The 23,449-nt window shown below is 40.9% G+C and overlaps 1 protein-coding gene across 2 annotated transcripts in view; it reads right to left on the reverse strand.

The window, feature by feature from the left end:
* Positions 1-23,449, reverse strand: part of UNC5C (unc-5 netrin receptor C) — a 258,552-nt gene that overhangs the window by 59,028 nt on the left and 176,075 nt on the right. For both annotated transcript variants that reach the window (XM_027731747.2, XM_027731746.2), the window contains exons 3-4: positions 19,390-19,533; positions 5,875-5,978 (exon numbers count right to left, since the gene is read on the reverse strand). In XM_027731747.2, the coding sequence (XP_027587548.1) occupies positions 5,875-5,978; positions 19,390-19,533 (248 nt within the window). The remainder of the gene's footprint in view (positions 1-5,874; positions 5,979-19,389; positions 19,534-23,449) is intronic.

Genomic DNA, 23,449 nt, shown 5'->3' on the forward strand with positions numbered 1-23,449 from the left:
CAGAAGCAACTGAGGGGGTCTATATGGAAGCAGCCTTAAATGAGTTACCAAAGTGACGTCTGCAGTCCTTTGATTGGATTGATAAATGGATGGATCTTACTCTTCACAGCACAGAGCTATATGCTTTTCAGGATCATTAAATTCAATAAGGGAACAGGATTTGGGGGGTGGCTGAAGTCCCCAAGGACACCCCTTTCCCACTCAACCTCAAAATTGCATAGTACCTGTTATCATACAGGCAGCTCCTCCTACAGTTTCAAAAGGCTGTAAGCTGTAAATCCAGAATGGATTTTGTCCAGGTTACATTTTATAGTAAAAGAAAAGCATCAGGTCTAGAAGAACATGGAAAATCCTGATCAAAACCCAGGAAAAGCTGATCAAACAATTCTTGAGTGACAGCTGACATGTTCTGCAGACAATATTTTGGAAGTATCTCCACAAAACCATGGGAGCATCATAATTCTTCATGCCTAAGGTGAGCACTGCTTTTGAAGAAGTTACTGTCAGAGGAACTGACCAAGGCAGACACTATCACCAGGTGACTGAGGGTGCTGTTAAGAACCAGGGGCTCTGCAAAGCCCTGACAGAGGTAATTCTCACACTTCAGGCCCTCTGAGGTCTGTTGGCTATAGTGAGCAAGTCACTCAGTGTCAAAGTAAGACCTGATGGACTAATTTCATAGGCATATGAGATTATGATTAGAATAGTATCTCCAGGATGAGGAGCTACCTTTTCTAAGGGGAGAATTGGGAGGTATGCTCATCTATTTCCCCTAAGTATGGAGATATGCTCATCTATCTGCATAAAAAATGCAGCTAAAAGCTGTGTCCCACACAGCATATCTTCCAAAACTAAAAAAATAAAACACTGCTCCTTCTGAGTACATTCTGAAAAGGACAGGTAGGTTGTGCTAGCCAATCCAGCATCCCAGAACTGTCATTGCCACAAAAAGTGAGTTGTAGAGAACATGATAAGCTAGCAAAGTGTATGTCAGTGCTCTTGTAGAACATCTCCCATTGTAATATTTCCTGGACAAACTAGAAATCTGACTGTTCTCCAGTCCCACAGATCATCCTTGCCTGAATAGAATCATACATGAACTTGATTCACTTCTGAGCATGCTCTGCCCTCACTTACATTGGCATCAATGGAACTGCACTAGAAAGGAAAAGTATAGGGGTAGATCCCATAGAAACTTCATGTCTCAAAAAACTCAGTTCTACAAGAAGACTTGTGCACCTTGACATGGGTTGCTGCACTGTGGAAATGAATTGATAGGAAATGCAAAAATAAGACTACCTAATAAGCTAGTAGTCAGCTTACTTCCCAGGAAAGCACAAAACCCAAATGCCGACCTATCCTTCAAGCAGGAGATTCTAACACACCTCTCATGCTTTGCAAAAGAGTGTCCCGACCACCACCAGTAGACTGGGGGGATAAAATATATGTAAAAAGGAACAGAAGTATAGGGGACCAGGCACTGACAATTACAGGGAGCTTTATCCTGGAGTTTTTGAGGACAGACTTGCATTGCCAGACCCTACCCAATGGCTCTCCATGGAAAATCAGATGAGCAGTCCTCATTCATTTTGGGCTGTGTTCCTTCTGCATGCAAACCTGTCTTCCCCCCCCCTCCTTCCTCCCACTGACACTCGAAGGCGGTTCTGCCGTATGTTGCAAGGCACTGCAAAGAACAGTGTCACTTCTCAGGTAATTAGCTTTTGTGGCCACAAACTCCCCTACTTGTCTCTCTCAGAGCTCACCTTCCTGCTGTGAATGTAAAACACTGTCTCAGTGATACACACCTGCATGGAAATGCATATACATGAACTCCCAAATAAGGGATAACTGCTGCAAAACATAAGTGGCTCTCATGAAACAAAGTAAACAGCAGCCACCTTAATAATCAATTAGACGGAGCAGCCACCTGATGTAGCCTATTTGGAGAAGTCCCCAGCTTCCATCAGCTTTGCCTGTGCAAGAGCAGCTGAATAAAGTTTGTGTCACGGTCATCTTGACTAGGCAAAACACCCTTTTCTGCCTCTTGACTCAGTGATGCTTTCCCCCTTGCTCTAGTTCCTAATTAAAGCCATGAATGTGGATAAATATCATATCCAGTTTTAAACCCAACCGGGTCACCAAACTGTGCGCTACACCCTGTTCTGCAATTAAACTACTCTGTGAAACACCTCAATTATAATTAAAGAAGCAATTATCCCCCTGCTAAAGGCCCCACAAATCACACATCTCAATGCAAAAGTTCGCCTAGCAGCTCTACGGCATATTAACCAATCTTACATCTCATTTGCTTTTTGATCTATAACCTATCCCAATGAGCTAATTTGATGTGACTTAGTGTCTCTAACTATATTTTGTCATGTGCAAGATGATGCTGGCATCTTTCAAGTAACAAGTTAAATGAGCTAAGGGGTTAATTCTAATAACTCTGTCATTACTGTTGGAGCATCATAGATTAGGATCCTTCCTGCCTTCTCCAGTTCTGTTTGAAAAATGCACACACAGAAAAGAGTGGAATTGAAATGGATGCTTCTGTTGCTGCCAGGGAACTGCAACTGTCTGATTTCCACTGAGCATGAGGCTGGTGGGTCAGACTACTTATCTCACCACTTCATCCTATTTCTCTCCATTGAGGAAAAGCAGAAGGCAGAGAAGCATGGAGCTAGGGCAGGGTGCTGCTTGGTTTTATATCCGTACTTTTTTTTTTTTTGTCACACGAGGAATACGCGAGTTTGCCTCTTCACCCCTCAGCTATGTGTGGTAACCTCAGTGCAAGAGCACCTATGTTGATCCTTCTGCTGCTTTCCTGAGCCATGCACTGGAAAAGCCAAAACATTTACCCAGGTGTTTCAGAACCTCTAGGTTAGTTCAGCTTGATGTTGGGTGTAAAACTGAGAGTGGGGAGGCATGCCACAGTGGAGCTGGCACCCATGCTGGTTGGGGCTGGTGGGCAGGGGTATATGACTGCAGAGAAGCTGATCTGGTTTTTCCAGAGACCTCAATTCCTTACTTTGTCCCAGGGGAACAAACAAGATGTACTTTGATTTGACCTCTGGCCATGAGGCTAGTTGTATTTTAACACATCAACTTCCTTTTGGATCTTGACTTTTTTTTTGCTTTTCCTAGTGTCCATAACCGGAGACTACTCTAGTGCTTGTCATGTACTAGCGGATCTGCGAGACAGGTAAGTGTTGCCTTTACCTGCCCGTCTCTGTCTTCGTCCTTCTTGCCCTTCCGAGAAGCTGTATGCTGCTATGTGGTTCAGTTTTGCACTAACGGTGTGATCTGCTCTAGCATTGATCCATAAGAGCTTGACATGGTTAATTAAATATGTTGGGAATTATAAGACTGAATTCCCCAGATACTGAAAAGAGCACAGAATTTATCCCTGACCATGCTTGTTCCCACCACTTTGAAATAGCAGGGAAAAAAATCCCAAACAAAAAAAAAAAAGGCAATTCACAATGAAGGGGGAGAATCGAATAAAAGAGAAAAAGCAAGGGAAAGATGCTGGTACTTTGGACTCCAGCACTGCACTGCATTACACTGAAGGTCTATTTTGTACAGTTTCACAGTGTAAGCATTTCTTCGTCTGTTTTGGTGTTAAATCCAGTGACTACTTCAGAAGCCAGTAAGTGAAAACCCCTAAAACAAAACACAGTGACCAGAGTGTGAAGAGTTTGATGCACGTGGTCACCAAAGTATTTGGAAAAGCTGATCACAGCTGCATTAACCCACTCTACTTGGAATCAAAGCAGTCTTTCAACAAGATGGAAAATAGCCTCAGACTTCTGCTTGCCTTCTCCCAAGTCCTTTCTTATAGTTACCCGTACCATCATATCAGAAACTTCTCCAAACAAATAAATGAAGTCTTAAACAAAGAACTCATTCATCTTTAAATTAAAATAATCATGTAATCCTCCAAACTACCAAGTTATCTTTCATCTTTCTACTTTTCTAAATTTATCTTACCAGCTTCAGCAAGTGGCTGTAATAAAGTGTCACATTAAGGTATTCATATTCATTAGTGTTCAGGTCTTTGTTCTTTTAATAGTGTTGGAAAGAATCTACAAAGAGGCTGTATTAGGCGGCTGTCCAATCTGGGTGTTTGATCTCCTTCTGACTTCAAAAGTCAGAAGAGGAAAAAAACCCAACAGTGAGAACAGTTCTTCTGAATGTCAGATGGGGGGAGTACGATTTCTGAGTCTGCCAAGTGTTAATTGGTGTCTGCCCTGACCATGGTACAAATAAGATTCAGAGCCAGTCAATGTACCATCATGAAGAGCTATTGACAGAGTGAGCAGGATACTGGAAGGCAAGAAAAAGCACAACTGTTATGACAGCAGCTCACAGAGGATTTTTTCAGAGATCACTTTCTATGAACCATGTAAAATTGTGCTCTTTGGGTCCCAGCCACACGACTGGGTATAACAAACCCTTCCGAGGGAACAACTGGACTGGCTGCTGAAATTTCAGAGGCGCTTGTAATACTGCATAAAAACAAACTACCCGTCATTAATCTCTCTTTCTAGCAAAAGTAATGAAGTTCCCCAGTACAACCCTGCACTGCCTGAACAACAGATCCCATTGCAGAAACAACTGTCATGGCACAACAACAAGTTGATTTGATGAAAAGAAGCATCAGAAAGGAAAATAAAACCCTGCTGCTAAGTTCCTGAGGAAACCCAACTGATTAATACTACGGTTATCAGTAAGCTGGCTTGGCAGACCTAAACACTCCTTACAGTTTTGAAGGTCTTAAAGGGGAAAGAAAACAGCCTAGAGAACAAGAAAATGGGAAAAATCTTCTAATTATTCTTTCTGATGTTTGTGGACATGTGTCTGCAATTCCAATTAAATCTAAACTTGGGTTAGATGGGGAGGTAACAGTTTAAGCTTCATCTCCTGAGAAATCAGCCATCAGTGCTGCATGACAACCACTTTACTACTTAGCCATGACAGTCTGACTTATCCTAATGCAAATTGGCAACAGTTTCTTCTGTGCATGGTAGAGGAAAACCGAAGAGAATTCAGATAGGGGAATTACCGTCATTAGCAATCAATTTTTCTCTTAACAGCCGCAGCGGATTCAGGATTTCAGAGGCCCCCCTGTGACTCAGAAATCCCCTTTCTGTGAGCTGTGAGTCTGAAGCTGGAGCCACCACCGCACTTAGAGAAGCTGCTGTTCAAGGGGACGCTCGCTGCTGTCCTCAGGCACAGATTTTGCTGAAAGGCCGGCTGCCTCCTGCGGTGGAGGGCAGGCTACCCACTCTGAGTTTACTTAAATGCCAGTAGGAAGACCAGATAAGTTCCTGAAGATGGATTATTAGGCAGACACATCTCCTACTTGCCCAAACCTCCTGCTGCTTCACGTGGGAGCCTGTATTGGACCTTGGTACATCCTCTTGTGCCAAGTTGGCAGGCTTATGCCTGCCCAACATGAGAGAAATATAATCTGGCAAACTAAAAATTAAAACACCTTTATATCATTCTTGCAAGGTGCCTCTCAGAATAAGTGAAATAGTTTTTTTCTTTAAAAGGAAAAGGAAAGAGAGTGGGCTGGTATTAATATGTTCCACCTAGTGGAACATCTAGGTGTCCTTCAGATGCCAGATATAATTGTGATTTTTCAAGGGGAAGAAAAAAACTGAAACCAAACTCCCTGCAGCTCTGCCCAGCAAGGTACCGTAACCCAAAGCCATTAATCAGTTCCCAGTCAATCTTGTCTGTAGGCAGCAGTCAGTCAGCTCTCCATTACCACCCATTCATCATGCCATGCTCTGTCACTGTACATTAGCCACTGATCAGGCCTTAGTTAGGATGTGCAAGTGCCAGGACACTGCTGTTGCCGCTCACCTCAGCTACTGGGATGCCTTCAGGGGGACGGCATTGGAGCAGGACCTCTTGCTCCAGGGACACTTCTTTCCCCAATGGCTCCTGCTCAAAAGTTTTCCGGAGATCTAGGGAGAGAGAAGAAAAAAAAGTATTGATAGTACTAATAGCTGGTAATTTAAATTACATTTGATTGCCATACTGAATGAACGCAAGAGACAATGAAAACAGCAGTTCTGCTCCCTGGAAAGTAAAGCACTTAAAAAAGGGTGGGTCATGTTTTTGCTTCATTCCAACATTAAGCAAAGATTTCATAGTGGATTTATTATTTATATTATGGTACAGCATATGAATCCAGTGAGGATCCAAGGCTTCACTGTGGAAGGTGACATAGAACAAAAAGTGCAACAAGTCCCTTCTTCATAAAATTTATGTTTGGTAAACTACACCAGTGAAGTACTAAAGAAAGTTATGGAAAATAAATCAATCTGTAAAACTAAAGCATATAAATTGAGTTGCCTTAAATTCATAGACGAAAATGCTTATGCTGTGAGCTAATGTACTATTAGCTTATAAGCTTTAACTTTACAGCTTTAGCTAATTTGTCTACACCTTATCATTATCCCTGTAGCACTAAGTTATCATTATTATTATTAATGTAATAATAACAATAATCATATTAATTACAATAAAAAAATAGCAATGTGGAGCTGAACCATGCTTGGATCCCTCCATAGTACCATAGAAATGCAGTAGGGTGCATTTCTCCAGAGGTTGGACCAGTTCATTATACTGGAAAGCTGTGAACTCTGGCTTTCTTGTACTCTTCTGTAATATCTTTGCACAGATGGTAAAATGGACTTCAGAAGTTCCCTCATTACCACCATCTCCGTGTTTCTGCCATGCACTGCCACGCTCTGTACTGTGCCAGGGAGGACAGGGCTTTGGAGGACTGAGCATTCAGCCCCAGTAGCTACTGGGGATATTTCTCTCTGCTCCTCGTTCCTGCTGCAAATGGACATGAGGCCATGTTCAAAGTCACATCAGAGAGCTGGTCTGACTTCAAAAACTTTGCAAACCAGTTATTTTTATTTTACTTTTTGTTCTGAAGTCAGACCAGTTTCTTATGTCAGCTCACAGTGAGGCTGCACAAATACTTGTGTCATACTGGAAACAAGTCATAGTCATATGGGAACAATTTAAAAGCCAAATATTTCATATTTTGAAGCCATAACCTGTGACTGCACTGAAAAACAGATCACTGAATTGAACCGGCTAACAAATAAACCATCCAAAGAGTTATTTTTCATCTAGATTACCTCCGAGATCTAATTTAGAACTGACCCCACAAGGAACTGCATCAGCACTACCAAAACGCAAAACCCGGGGCAGGCAAATGTACAGACAGAAAAGGAGATGGAGTGGCTGCTACTAAAATCAGCTCCTCTGAAACTCACCTCTGGGTAGCATATCTACACTTAGCCTGTATTGGGAAAATGTGGTTATTCAACTATCTGGAATTAAATGTCAATCTAATTGTACCATGGAAAAGCTCTGTCACAGCTGGAGATGATCATTTTAACTTAAGCTGATATAGCAGTAAACTTCTAACATCTTTAAACCCAAGCATTTCACAAGTGAAACTGAGGCATCTTCCCCGGCACCACAGGCATGAGAGAAGCAACCCCACACCCTACTGCTTTCCCACCATTGACATTCCTAATCCCTCTAGCACAGAGGGTAGGGATACTGAGAGGCCCTCTGATAGGACAAGATTTATGGCCACAGTTAAAGGCACTGAAAGATAAGCTTTGGTAGATCCCGCTGTGGCAATACAAGAAATTACTGTCTCCAGCTCTCTGCTTGTTTTGGAGTTACTCTCTGTGAAAAGGAAGCACGTGCCAATGTCACAGCTACCTCACCACAAAATCCACCATTTTAACCTCAGTTGCTGCTGAAGGGGGCTTTACCCTACAACACTGGATAACTTACACCAAAGACGAGGAGCAAAAGTACAAATGCAAATGTTTCTTAGGATGACATGCCAAGTTTCACCGGGCTGTGCCTGTCAGCCTGTTTGTCACACTGGAGTTATTCCAGACGAATGAGGCTTGTTCATGTGAGAGCAACCACAGCAAGACAACTGGCCAGATTAGGTCAGATTTCTGTACATAGCTCCCAATACATTGCCAGATCCAGCATCATCAGCCCTCCTCCAGCTTCATCCCACCCTCTCTGACAGGCTACTCAGGGAAAATTTGGGTTGTATGGCTCAGTTTGAGTAAACCCAAATCCTTCAGGTGCCCTGTGGGTAGGAGTCATTAAAAAACCACTGAGTTTGGAGTGGTGTACTTCCACACTTCAAAAACAGAAATGAGCAGCTCTTTCAGGAACTGGCAGGTTTCTTGGGAAGTTACATTATTCCTTTGGCCCAGGCTCCTCACCCTTCCTGTGGGCTTGATAAGTATCCTGGGCACACATAATGTCAGGTTAATGCAATTTGCTTTAAGTTAGCAAACAGCTGGGGTTGTGTAGCTAGCAGTACCCATATGATCATATCACTGCTAGGTCCACAGGTATTTTCAAAAGAAAAGAATTACTTCCACATCTGGTACACCCTAGTGCATTTAGCAGGTACACACACGTGCACACTGCAGACAATTATTGTGCTCTAATATCATGGCTGAGGGTAAATGGGAAAATTACCATCACAGTAATAGAAGCATATAAGCACAGTAACAAACAGTGTATCAATAATAGCTTTCAGGTGTTCAGATATGGAGGGATGAAGACAGCAGAGGTAGATTCAGTAGATAATAATCTGATTTTTTTCCTAGACATGCTGATTTACTGTTCTGCCAACCTTCCTGAAACATTTAATAGAACTCTTATGTTCTACATTGCCTCACGTGCACAAAAACCACACCTCCCATAAAGCACTTGCCTTTAAAAAAACCTTCAAATTTTAGTGTATACAAAAGTAAATAGTATTAATCTAGAAATGTGTAATAACAGTAAAAAAAAAAACACTTTAACCTCCTTATTATTAACAGCTGTAATTTCTGCAGTGGGAGTAGCTGGAATAGTTGCAGCAGGGCTGCCACAGGTGAGATGAACTCTGTGGGACCCTGGGTCTCCTGGCTGCCCCCACACACGGTGCCTTGCTGTGTGAAGTTGCTTTAATGATGCCATTGGATTCAAGTGGGTCAGTGATCCACGAACTAAAAATACACTAAGTAGAGGCCTTGACATAACAGGCAGAAACGTTCTCAAAGGAGCCATTAGGTACTACTGAGTAAATTATACTAATTTGTGGGGGGGGGGGAAAGGTGCATAATTGTTTACTTACAAGACTGAGAGCTCTTATATGATATTCTGTTGGCTCCCTCCCACGTGTTCACAGCTTCAACCCACCACTTCCCACTGCAACCATGTCACCTACAAATAGCTACAGATGGCAGCAGTGCAGGGCAGGTTTGACCTAACCAAGCATAAGGCTGGCTGGTTGTGACATGCACAACTTAACAAGATGGGGTTTTAAGTGATAAAGAAGCAGAGGGCCTGGACAAACATCTTTATCACCTGCTGTAACTATCATAAAACCACCCGCTGGGACAGCACTGGATTCTGAAATGACTGGGTTTTTTCTATGCCCTTGCTATAATTTCATTGTTGATAATAATGACATCCTTCTAATTCTTCAATCCTCTGTTTCCTTTGCCATGTAACAATTATAGTCATCAGGGAAATCTCACACTGTCAGTCGGGACTGGGTGAGCTTGCTAATGTACTAAGGGAATTTGAGAAAGTGAAAAATGTTATCGAAAATGCTCTGCTTGGGAAAGATCCAAAGTGTCATATATGTTACAATTGTTTGAGCAAGGACAGAAGGGATACATTTTTCCCAGAGAACGTCAAGAGACTAATAGAATACATCCCAGTTTAAAAAAAAATAATTTAACAATCTTCAGATAATATGCCTGAAAAAGCAAATCAATAAAACATTTGATCCATTCTGGATCAGGACCCCTCTGTCTACGAAGAGATTGCATTATTAAATGTGCATTATTAAAGCCTCAGGTCGGCAGCAGTTCTGTTGCTGAGACACCAAGAGAGCACCTTCTCCACCCTCACATTCAATAGAGGAAGACACGAGAGAAAGGCAGTTGCATTTCCTTTCCATTATTATTTTGGTAATGTAGAATAATCCTGTATTGTCTGTGTTAGAAATACTCTTCCTCCACTTATACAGGTAACATTGCTGCCACAGCTCATCTCTCCAGAGTGGAGTGTGCCTTCAGTGATGCTGAAGGGTCCATCTTGTCTCTCTCACCAGCTCTCTCACATATCTCACTAAGCTGCAGGTAGGGATTTCACTGCCTGGCCCAGGTAACAGGCTGCACCCCCATCAAGCACTTAAGCCCCACCTCTAACTTCCCTTCACGACTATCTTCCTAAAAAGAAACCAAGGAGAATAATTAAAATTCTGGTCTGCCACCTTGAGTCAAACTCTATTTTCCTTACTAATGCATAGTCCTAGCAAATTCAGACGGGGCTCCTGTGGTATGTATCGCAGCACGTTTACAGCATACTTAAGAACAGACTTTCCTTCAAGACTTCTGAAATACTCCTTCACAATCTTCTCTGGTAAGGACATACATTCAGAGCTGCACTGAAATGAGAGAATTTTCACAAGTATAAAACTGAAACAAAGTAACGGGAAATAAGAATCTCAGTGTACATCATATTGTTAGCTTTACTCCTGAATTGCTATGCTTTTTGAGCAAAAGGGCATTAGATCTACGTTTTGATGCACTGCTAAATGACTTAATTTTGTTTAATGCATTTTCATCTTACAAAAGAGTCAGAAGTTGCATTTTTGTCTGCTAAAGGTAATAGCTTATACAGGAAGTCATGTCATTTCCTCACTTCCTTTTCTACCTGTCAACTCCTAAAAAAGTGCAAAGAATGACCCTATTATTTTTTTTTAATCTCTTTGTTTTTCTGGGTTTTACTGTGATAGGTGGGTGGATAAAACTATAAGGACATCTTTTATAATTTCTGAGAAATGTGCTAAGAGGCAGACCAGACAGTTCAGCACAGTGCTAATGTAAGGGTGAGTAATGAATGAGCATGAAAAATGGACATTTGTCAGCCAGGAATTAGATGCAAACCAGATGAACAGAATAATACAGCATTACTGTCAGGAAAAGATGAATTTCTGCCCTTGGTAGACCTTTAAGGGTCTCTGCTCCTTCTAGGAACTCCAACGTCAACTTTCCTTCTGTAACAAGTAATCTAAAAAATTAGTAAGCTTTAAGAGCAAATAAGGAAATAAACACATTATTTTCTATACAACTGTCATATTAACTATGCTCATTGAGAGAAATATGTTTAGTGTGTGCTTTCAGAGAAATTAGAGTTTAGGAATGTGAGAAGACCTTCACAAGAAGTATGCTTTATATGGGTAAGTATATATAGCCATCCATACAAACTCAAACATGTAATAAGCAAAAAAATGCAATTAAAACACTACAGAAAAAAGAATATGGCTCGGTATAATTTTAGCTAAAATTCAGTTATTAGAGGATCAATATGTAGCCAAGCTCTCCAAGTCTACCTCCTACCCTTGAGAGTGTTCTTAACAGGCAAGGTTCAACATGGTTTTAATTTTACCCAGCCTAATAAGAACACCCAAACAGAAAAATAATTGCAGAAAAAGAATGGTAAAATGCCACTAATGTTCTACAAAATGAAAGAGGATCTGTGCTTCTGAAAACACATCTCACTGCATTTATTCCCAAACTTGGATGACTGATGCTGAGTTTGAGAAACATGACTAATAATGTAGAACTGGTCTATTCCATTCCTCTTCCATCACCTTTCAGAATGTGGATAGAGTTAAGAGACACCTTCTTTTTTTTTTTCTAAAAAAAAAAAAAAAAAGAAAAAAGGCATTACAGACTGAATTGCAAATCTAAATGTTAGAAACCAGGCATACTTTGGCCTCTCTTTTCTGTTCACAACTGAGTCTATGACCTTTGCACAGGGATCAATCACACTGGTGGGTAAGTAATGGAAAGGTTAGGTACAAAAACCTTTTTTTTTTCATTTTGTTCTTCTGTGGTTTCAGCTCTCTGTTATTAATTAGATCAAACCAGATTTCCACTGAGACAGCCACAGGAGTGTCATCAGTCTGTAACCCAGAGGATCCCTCTGAACCTCTATCAATTGCTTTCCTAAGTGTGGTGTCTCACCCTGCAGGGTCCCCTGCTGTATCAGTCACACACTGGGTGTTGATCAAAGCCTCCTGCCCTCCTTCAGTACACCACTGCTCATGGAATGACACTGTGGCTGGACAGACCTGTGCTCTCAGCTGGCCCTAGCCAGTAGCTGGACCTGAGGAGCTGAGGATTGAGGAAATAAATCAACACCTCAAAACTCCATCTTAAAGCTCAATACACAACTCTGTGCCACTCTTTCCTTCTCTTGAGGGGCTGTTTCATATCTGGACAGTCCTAAAGACAAATGTCGCAGCACCATGAGGCTTTCCTAGCCACATTCCCAGCCTCGGAGAGGAACATCAGGTATGGTGGAACTTCCATTTTTCCAAAGATGCCTGGCAGCTGGTCACTTGGGATGAGCTTGTCTGTAGCTCTCTGGTGTCACAGTAATAAATCAGGCTGACACCCCACACAGCCAAGAAGCAGCGTGAGTTTTGACAGCTGAGCAGCTGATGGGGACTGAAGCAGCTTCTTGGAAGTGCACAACATGTTTCCGGGAGGCAGCCTACTATATCCACTGACCTGAGTTACAGAATGAGGTGAGGAACACCCTTTGCTTGTCAGGCTACAATCTGCAAGTCACTCTACAAGAGCCCGGAACCTTCTCTCCTCTTTTATTCTGTATGTATTTTTAGCCTAAGCAAACAAGGCGTGTAGACTGGCCAGTCCCTCATTCTAACAACAGCATCTTCAGCCAGCTGGGGATAACATTACACCCTGATGACTCTCTGCAGACTCACTGCCTAGGTATCTGCAGAAAAAAACCATTTTTTTCCCCTCCCCTCTTTAGCTCTAACCTAGTTCAGCCAGGTGGTCCTAAGACTAAACACTCTTGCAATGCAGCTTCCACGTGGGCTGTGCTTGTAATGAAGGATGACCCATTCAACACATTTGGTATTGATACAATTGCAAAAAATACAAGCAAGCAAACTTTATCAAGCATTCACTAAGCAGATGGGTTCCCAGGTGTACATCAGTTGCACTATTCTCTTCCTCTTATATTTTTACTTCATAACTCGATATTTCTTTGTAAGCTTAACCTAAAAACTAACTTGTAAACTTAATTCTATTCATTAATTTATTTGGTGATTAAAGATGGAATCCAAAGTTTGGTTTTTTTCAAATAAATCTAGATGTAATGTTCAAATGGCCTAATCTCAACGGGTGCCTTTTTACACGACAGATATACTAAAGGTACTAAAGAGAGATATTAGAAACATCAGGTGTACATCGCAATTCAATTCGTAGAATTGAATTTACAAGACACTGAAACACTAAAAAAGAAAACTATTTATATACATGTGGTATTTTGTTGTTGTTGCTCTTCTGATACACTAACCTAGTGCACACAGCTGTCTGGTCACTACCAAAATATACACAAAATTTTGTTAACTTCCTAGCTGGATCTATGTATCACTGTTAGGCACTAAGCAGACTCTACTGAAAGATGATAATTTCTTAGGTATGACAGTGTAGGTAGGTAAGGCTCCTACAGAGGGACTAAATTCACATAAATTCAGTAAAGGGGTTTCCTTTTGGTTTTTAAGCAATGCTAACAGTTATATCAAGCCCACCCTAATTTATAGAGTCTTGGCTCTTTAATAAAATGCAATGTAATTTATATTTATTACTGTTGCAACTGCATCCTTAAATTTGAGAATGGTCATTCCTGTTAACTTGGAAAGTGGTACAGAAACATGCCTGTCAGGAGCAAAAACAGAGTGGTAGGATCAAGTATGCTAAATGTGCAGTCAACTTCTCTGCTGCCCTTTCTGTAATCTGCTGTTCTTTAGTAATCTTAGCTTAAGACCACATGCCTCAGTTATCCCTTTTATTAAACTACAAGCAGCAGATTTGATTAGTAGCAACTTAAATGATACACAAGGAAGGAATTAGGGTCCTATCTATGTTAATTCTCATACACACTTATCAAAGTACACAAACCACATTTTTAGGATATTTTTTAATACTGGATATCCTGGGCCTGCCTTCCTATTAAAATTTTCAAGTGTTGTCCCTCCTAGCTCCCTCTCCTTATCTCGACATCCACCCAACTTTGTATCTATTGCAAGGGGCTCTAATGCTTTGGTGGCTACAGAACATGTCCTCACAGAGTTGCTTGGATTAGGTGTGTGAAGAGAGGGAAGAAAGGCACTGCATCAATGTAACATGGAGCATGGGACCCAGGACTAAAAGCTGAGATAACAAGTGTCAGTAAAGAATCTGTGATTTTTTTTTTTTCATATCTGTTTCTTTGTATAACTGCATACCCCTTGTAAGTGGAGATAAACCACCAGATGAACCAATCTACTTTTCTGTACTGCATTTATCTGATCAGTATACAGCATCTGACATGCATATTTTAACTACATTCTTTTGAAAAATTGTCTGGGGGAATAAAGGCTTTTAGATAAGTACATAGGAAACTAGTACAAAATTATAAAAAAGATTAACTGTAGCACAGTTCCTTACTACATTAGGGCTTTTCAAAACTTTTCTTCTTTATTAAATTCCGATTTTAAGATAATAAATAAATGAAAAGAAAAAACTATTGACATTCATTACATAAAAAAAAAAGACTGAGTAATAGAAATTACTGAAAAAGCTTCTATTTTCTCATGGGTGTTCAAAAAATCCAAAACCTAACAGAAGATTTAGGGCTTATATTCTTACCATATTTTCTCAAGGACAGCATGGGTTAACATCATGAAGTCAGTGAGGCTACAGCAACACCGAAGTGCTGCAAATGAAAAGTAAGGTTGCTCTATGCACATGGGCTCAAAGCAATTTATCTGAGCCACCCCTTTATTATCTGATCTAAAAATTAGGTCAAATCCTGCAGCTATTGTTTAGTCTTTATCAGATGTATCTTCCAGTGGGTTTAGCTCTACTTTTGGTTACACAGGCTCAGATCTCATTCATTGTTTTAACTGGAATTTTTCCCTGTTAGGTTTTATCTGCTCAATTACATCAGTCCTGTTACAGAAAATTCACATTAAAACTTTATATTCGGCTTGGGTTTTTTACAGCTGAAGGTAAAGCTGCCCAATCCCCCTCCTTCCTCCCTCCCTCTAAAACAGTAACATCTTCTAACTGAGCAGAAAAACTGTATCAAAACATATTAGTGACTCACTAGTGCTCCTGATAGGATGTACCTAGAATAAACAAGAAATGCGTGAATAAATAGGAAATGTGTTTTAGCACTTTCCTTGGCCAATATCTCAGAAAATTTTTTATATATTTCCAGCTTCACCAAGATACATACATTAGGTGTCCCTACTTTGTTGGGCACTGAGATATCTAAAACGGCAAAGTAAAAATTAATCTGAACAAATCTGCTAGTCTAAAAGGATGAAATCCTCAGCTCTGCTCTCATGGGGAGACCAACACCCCAGGAAGATGGATTCCATGAAACAGGAAAAATGTTCCTTATCAGAAACAGCCTGCACAGAAGGGAGTAATTTCCCAACATACTCGTGATCCAGGAGTGCAACAGTGATTTGCCGCTAAATGCCCTGAAGACTTTAAGGAAGCTGGGATGTTGTCTTTAGACTCACTCTTTTTCTGTTTATATTGCTAGCATGGGCAGCCTTTGAAAACCATCAGCATCTTTACTCCACATTTATAGATTACTCCTTTCTTGAATAACTGAAGCTCTTGGTCAGAGCAATGTTGCAATTGATTTTCACCAAGAACTTTCATTGACCAGGTTGTTATGTACTTTCTGACACATGGCTGACCCTGCATTAAACAAACACAAGCCACTTTTCCAGGATGCACATTTTTCACACTTTCAAATTACTTTTCAGTTAAATCTATTACACACTCAGTGAACAGTGATGCTGGACGCTATTTTTTTGTTTGTTTGTTTTAATGGAGTGTAGCTCCAGCCCTTGAGAGGACACAATAATTCCAGAATAAGACATAAGGGCATAAAAGAGAAAAGATAAAAAGAGGAGGAGAAGGAGATGAATAGGGAGAGGAAGAGAGAAAAGGAGAGGGAGCAGAGAAGCTTTTCTTAATGTGCTAAGTATGGCTAGTTATGCTACAGTTGTAATTTCATGTCAAGATGAAATCACCAGGTTCAGGTATTAAGATAAATAATACCACTTAAGCAGAGCACTTTACATGCTCCATTTACCCCTCACCTTTCCTAAAGTTGTCAGTGTTCACTTCTGTGCCAATTAAAAGGGAACACTGCATTGGTGACAAACAAGCAGCTATAGCTGCACACTGATCTGGAGAGATGGACTCTTCTGCCCTTCTTAAGTTTTGGACATCCTTGATTTGCTAGATTAATAATACTGCATGGACCCCATGTTGCATCCCAGCCTCATGGCACATTGTGTAACCATCAGAACACTCACCAGCTGTGTTGAAAGTTTATCATGAAACAGCTATTATAATGTCAGTACAGATCCAGTCCTAAGAAGTCAAAGTTGTGAATACAGATGAGTATTGGTGTACCCGAGCCCAGAGTTTGAAATGGTGATCTTGTAGACTAAATGACATCACGAAGTAAGGCATATTCCCCACATCATCTGTCTGACTTTCTAAAAAATAGTCGTCAGTTATCTGAGAAATTTATTGAAATCTGTGTAATTGGAAATGGACAATTTTGCAGTGAATGTGCTTTTGCTGCTGGTTTAAAATCTGCAGATTGAAGGCCTAATACTTCAACCCTTAATCCCAAGGAGCCTAAGTGATTTGCCTGTGCCACAGCTGTCCAAGACCCCCAAATTCAGGAACAAGAGGTTAAAAAAAACTTCAGTAAAATACAAAGTCACATTTGAGTTACAGGCCTATAAAACTCCCTAGTATTTATTTAATTAGATTTTCCTAAAAAAAAAAAAAAAGAGCCATCAAGACTAGAAAAATTACTGAACTGATTTTTCCTCTATTTCCAAAATATACTAAGAAAAATAAACAAACTCTCTACTATGAGCAGCTTCAATAGAAATGTGGACACCTGGGAAGAAATGTCAATTGATATAAAATAGCATTCACATAATTATTATGTGTTCTATAGAAATTAGGTGCATAGTTTTGGCAGCACACAAAAGTAACTTAAATATCAAGTAAAATGCACTCAAATATATATAAAATACTTCCAAACTGTGTTAATTTAATGGCCATCTGTCAAGGGCTACCTGGCAGGACATGAAAATCTAATAAAAACAGTCAATTTAAGAGCCATAATCTAAAAAACCTGTTCAAACATTGCTAAGCCCCTCTGAAGTGCTGACTGCTTAGAACAAAAAAAACTGAAATAACTCTCTTTTGTTTCAGTACAAAAAAAAAGAAAATCCTCAAAGTTTTGAAAAGTTTCCTGCCATGGGACAGCACTCATGGCTAGGCTTCGCGAACGAAGATTTGGGAAGGCTCTAATGGGACAGCACTATGAACACATGTAATGGCATTTCTACTTTTGCAGGAAGACAATAATTTTAATTCCCCTTAACCCCAGGGAATTCTTCTCTGAGGTGTAGTCCTGTACTCAAAAGTACATGTCTCTATTTCCAGTCAGTTACTTGGACTAAAAGAATTCAAAAATGTGTATTTAAATGGAAACTCCCGAGATTTGTACCTGGATGTTTACACAGAAGGTATCTCCTCTTCAAGGATTCAACCATGTAGTACTTTCTCAAGAACAAAAGGAGAATTAAGCTCTAAATGGAGAGTTTTAAATGACAGACAGTCCTTCCTTTAATGTGTCTGTGAAAAGCTTTATTGGGCTGGAAGAATTCTCTTCTACCATTTTAAGTTGTTAGGCACAGTGCAGGAAATATACGTATGCTGCAAATCCAGCTTCTAATGACCTTTTCTCACAAAAAGTGTTTTTGCTGAGGTGAAAACAGTGGAAGAGAGACAATTCCAGATAATATATTTTGTTCCTATTATACAGAACAGTATTTAATCATGTAAAAGAGAAATGGGAGTCCCCAGTGTGACTACTCTAATACAAAGAAAATCATCTCTTTGAAAATTAATGAACATTAAATATTTGTACAGTCAAATGAAGATCTGTTTTCAGGGAACTGGTTGCCCTGCGTTCTTGGGGTCTAAGCTGGGACTGGCTCCAAATAAATACTGAGGTTAGTAGCCATGAATAACAATGATGAAATATTAGGGGTGAGATAATCACTTTCAAACTCATATTACCAATCACATGATATGCTAAACACACACTTTTTTCTTTGTTAAGGAACAGCAGTTTTATTATATGGCTACAGTGACATATATTTTCAGCTTTACAGAAAGAACCTGTGTGTTCTGGAGGACACCAAGTTGACTGTGAGTCAACAATGTGCTCTTATGGCAAATAAGGCTAATGGTAGCCTGGGCTGCAGAGAAAAAGTATTGACAACAGGTTGAGGGAGGTGATCCTTCCCCTCTGCTAAGCACTGATGAGGTCAAACCTGGAGTGCTGGGTCCAGTTCTGAGCTCCCCAGTACAAGAGAGACATAGACACACTGGAACAGTCCAGTAAAGGGCCTCCAAGATGACTAGCATCTCTCCTACAAGAAAAAGCTGAGAAAGCTGGGACTGTGCAGTCTGGAGAAGAGAAGGCTTGGGGGATCCCATCCATGTGTACAAACACCAGATGGGGGGGGTGCAACAAGGACATAGTCAGGATCTTTTCAGTGGTGCCCAGTGATGGGATTAGAAGCAATGGGAACAAGATGAAACATAGTAAGTTCATTCTGAACATCAGGGAATATTTTTTCATTGTAAGGGTGACAAGAGCAGCAGCGTAGATTGCCCAGAGAGGTGGTGGGGTCTCTTTTGTTGGACATACTCAAAAGCCATCTGGACATGATCCTGGGTAACTGACTCTAGGTGGCCCTGCTTGAGCCAAGAGTTGGATCACATGACTTCCAGAGATGTCTTACAGCCTCAGCTGTCCTGTGGTTCTGTGAAAAGAACAGCTATCACCTCATTTCATAGCTTGCTTTATTAATATTCCTACTCATTAGCTTCAGACACTTTTCTTGAGACACAAAAGTTCTGTACTCAAGAAATACTGGTTTTGATGCTTTCCCCCCACACAGGGGAGAAGAATGAGATTTTGTTCTTACAAAGAGAATAAACTGAAATTCTTATGAATATTTCTGAAGGCCTTCATTTTAGCATGCATCTGTAACTGCGGAAAACACAAAGCCTAACTGGCTGGAAATAAAATCTCTCTTGAACAGCAGAGATTCCACTTCTCACCTAAGCTTCATCAACTCAACACAGACAGCAAAACACTCACATGCAATGCGGACGTAGGCTTTCCGGCTCTTGGTGGTGCCTGCAGAGCTCCAGGCAACACACTGGCACCAGTAATCCTCGGGCCCGAAGAGCTCCTCGACTTGCTGGCGGGAAATCTCAATGCTCACCTCTCGGACAATCAGACCTGTCGGGGCACAAGTAACACTGGTCAGTAGTAGGCTTACAGGTAGAAAGAAAAAAGTGCAGATACAGAAGTCTGCTCGTAAAGCTGTTGGGAGACCTTACAGCTCTCTACAAATATCTACTCAGCAACACACACCGTCATAAGGATGTTATTATCTACATAATGAGATGTGGGTGAATTAGCACCTCAGCTAATATAAACTGTACTATGTCTCTAGGACAATTAACATCAAGTGACAATGCAGATCAGTTTTATTTTGATATGAATATCATATAACCACAGAGTCATTCAATTTATACGACTTCCTTAGCCCTTCTGTATTTCATCTCCTTTTGCTAGACAGACACAGCACAGGGAAAAGTCCTGACGCTGAATTGCCCAGGCAAAAGGATTTTACCAGGGCAGAAAATGTCATGATACATACAAAGATACTTTGTAATCATGAGCACATGTGCCGCAGTGTGGTTACTGTAAGCTGCAGGATGGGCACTACTACTGTCATATACGCTACAGATACTGCAATATTTTTAAGGGATTTTATACCACAATGAAACCCATTTCAGTGCCTCACAGTCTTCCTGGCCCTGGCCTCCATAATGCATCTCAGCACAACCCCCCACCATACCCACAGCTGCACCCACAACAACAGTGAACCACTTGCTATCCTCCCAAGTAGACCACATTTGCCCACATTTCCCACACAGTGCTCTCTCTCTGGAAACTGTTTTGCTTCTTCTAAGCGCAAGGAAATTTTGTGGTTTCTCAGACACCACTGCAAGGATTGCTGGTAAAATGTGTTGATCCTCTAATGACAACTACTGTGTTTCATGCTGACACAACTTTCTCTGCCTCAAAATGCACTGCCTGGTCAAAAGGCTCTTAATTCCAGTCAAGACACTGGGTGAGGGTGAGAGAAAGTGCTTACATCTCGTCAGTATATTCGGTCTTTGCTGGCCGAGGTATCAATAAACTTCTAATAAGTCTGCCTGTAGAGAACACCATCGTCACTTCAAAAATGCACTCTCGCAAACAGCTCTGAATATATAAATTCACATACAAATGTTTTGTGTAGTGGGTCTGATTTTTTTTTTCCTTCCAGAATTGCCAGGAAACTCAACTGAAATATCCTTGGATCAGAGTATGCACAGTTTGTCCCCATCACCAAACACCAAAGGGCAGGTCCTTCTGTTGAGCACAGACTTGAGCCTGTGGAGGCCAGCTACCCTCAGCCTTCTCTGCCTCACGGCTTACAAGGGGATATTCATAACGTGAATGTTCCCAATTGTACTGCATGGCGTGTTCCTCAAGTGCTGGAAACCAGGCCAGCCCTTTGATTTGCCTCCAGCCTCACAGAGGCTCCATTCAGGGAGCCAACGATTAATTACTGTTTGCACACAGTTGTGCACTGTCATTGAGGCTGCATGCTGTTTGCATCCCAAGCTTGGTTAACAACTTAACGGCAGAAAGGAATTAATGCATGCAATACCATAGACTTCTCTGGTGGGAATGCCATCTAATGAGATGCATTTTCCTGTTAGAGACTATCACAGCCCAGCTCCCTTTTTATTTCATTATCCTTGACATCTTTAGCCATTGAATAATCAGCTACTTTGGGGGAAACACTTAATAGCTCTTCTTCTTGAAATGAAATACTTAAAATATGGCAACAGCACTCCAAAGAATGGAAATCAAAGGAGTGCATGGGCATTTGATATGCAGTGAACACTATGTTATAAACTTGTTCTGCTTTGATGAGCTAATTTGGCTCCAAAAGGGGTCTGAGGGATAGCTTTTGTCCTGGTGAAAAGAGCATGAAGAGGGTGGAGAGGAAGCATGTACATTACATGCATAAAAATTGTTATATTTTCCCAGTGGAACTGCTGTTAGCCTAAAGATTACTTCAGTTCATTCCCAGTTTTTATTGCACTAGCACAGGGAGCCTTTGAAGGTTACAATATTATGTTTTTATAATAAGGCTGATTATGACAGAGCTTGATGGAGCCGTGAACTTTGTTACCCAAGGGCTAAAACAAGCAGACTCATAGTGACCATACTGGTTTATAATGACTATGATATAGTCTTAACATTCAGGATACAAATGCTGTTTTCTGATAGTCTGTGGATGATACAAAACCACACATTATATAGCTCACTCTGAAAGCACCAGCAGAACCTTTTCTCTCTGACTTCCTGAGATGCTTTCTAATTCAAAATAACATGCTACTGCAGCTAATGTCTTCTGGGACAGGTGTGAAGTACTGACAGGTTTCAGGTTATTCAAAGTAATTTGGTCTCTGAGTAAAATCAACAGTTGTGTCATGACCAAAGACACTGCAAGCAAAAGATATCATTTTGTCTTTATCTCTAAGGTAAACTATTTTTCCTTGAGTTCAAAACATATCAAATCAGTTGGTGGTGCCACAAGATCATCTGGGATGTAAGGATTCACAGCCAGAACTCGAAGCTGCTTTCACCACTCCTTCCCACCATTGCCCACTGGCATTTGGCATTGCACAAACAGCCACACTGATTTAGGAGAAACCTTCTCACCAGATGAAATGCACCCAGCTTCAGACTCTGGGGCAAGCACAAAGAGATGCATTTCCTTTGTTGAACCAACTTATCCCTTTTGCTAACACACTTCAACATCACCCTTAACAGAAAATCTCTTTCTAGGCCAGATTACAAAAACTGCAATTTGCTGAGATTCCTCAGATAGCAACTGCCTTGTTACCAACTAACATGCTGCTGTACCTCAGATTTCAGAGGAGCTGGCATACTCTGTCTGCTTTCATTCAGGAGTGTATTGCTTAACTATCTCACATGGGCACCAAGTGCAGGAAGACCCTGGTTTCATCTTATGGCTGCTGAATCTGCTTCTGTGTCTACATCAAAGAACACTGGCTGGAGTAATGGGGAAAAAAAAAAAAAAAAAGCTGAACAACCCACGTCTCAGTATTTCCAGACAATGCGACATGCTGCACCTGTCATTCAGGCAACTGCTTATCAAATTGTTGGATTATAGGTGCACAACCTCTGAGAGCAAAATTAGACTAACTTTATAAAATGAGTCCCTATATTTTGATCAAATATATTTAAGACAAGACATATTAAAAGATAAGTAATAATTTATGCAGCATATAGCCTGCCTGGTACTGGCCAATTCTACTTTGCCACTGTGCTAAATGTCACCTTCTCACAGAGAGTATATCCTCTACCTTACCTTCTTTATCAGAAGTATATTTTCCAGACTAGTTCCTCATATGGCTAAGCTATACAGCAGGTGAAGATATGCAGCATACTTTTTTTTTTTAAACACTCAAGTGAGCTGCACATTTCCAGAATTACAAAAATCACACAGATAGTGGAACAATCCACACAAAGTCAGGATCTTCCTATTTTAAAGCAATGCAACAACAAACACAGCTGAAGGGAAATAACAATAATGTGGGCAGCTGGAATGCTTAACAGGTTCCTTCTAATTTGTCTAAATCCATAAAGAGCTGACCAAAGGGATATCCCATACCATAGGATCACATGCTCAGCATACAAAGCTGGGAGAAGAAGAAGGAAGGCGGGGAATGTTTGGAGCAATGGCATTTGTCCTCCCAAATCACTGCTACGTGTGATGGAACCCTGCTTTCCTGGGAACACCTGCCTGCCCATGGGAAGTGGTGAAAAAATTCTTTCTTTTACTTTGCTTGCTTGTAAGTTTTTGGTTTATCTATTAAACTGCCTTTACCTCAACCCATGAGTTCCCTGACTTTTACCTGTCCAATCCTACTCCCCATCCCACTGGGGGGAGCGAGCAAGTGCCTCAGCTGCCAGCTGGGGCTAATGCACGACAACCAGTCAAAGATATACTTTTGCCCTAATAGTTTTCTGTCCGGTTCAGGATGGAGGACAGTTCAGAAGA

The sequence above is a fragment of the Pipra filicauda genome, unplaced genomic scaffold, assembly GCF_003945595.2.
Source record: "Pipra filicauda isolate LSUMZ 115617 unplaced genomic scaffold, ASM394559v2 scaffold111_size4109106_pilon, whole genome shotgun sequence".
Taxonomy (NCBI): Eukaryota; Metazoa; Chordata; class Aves; order Passeriformes; family Pipridae; genus Pipra; species Pipra filicauda.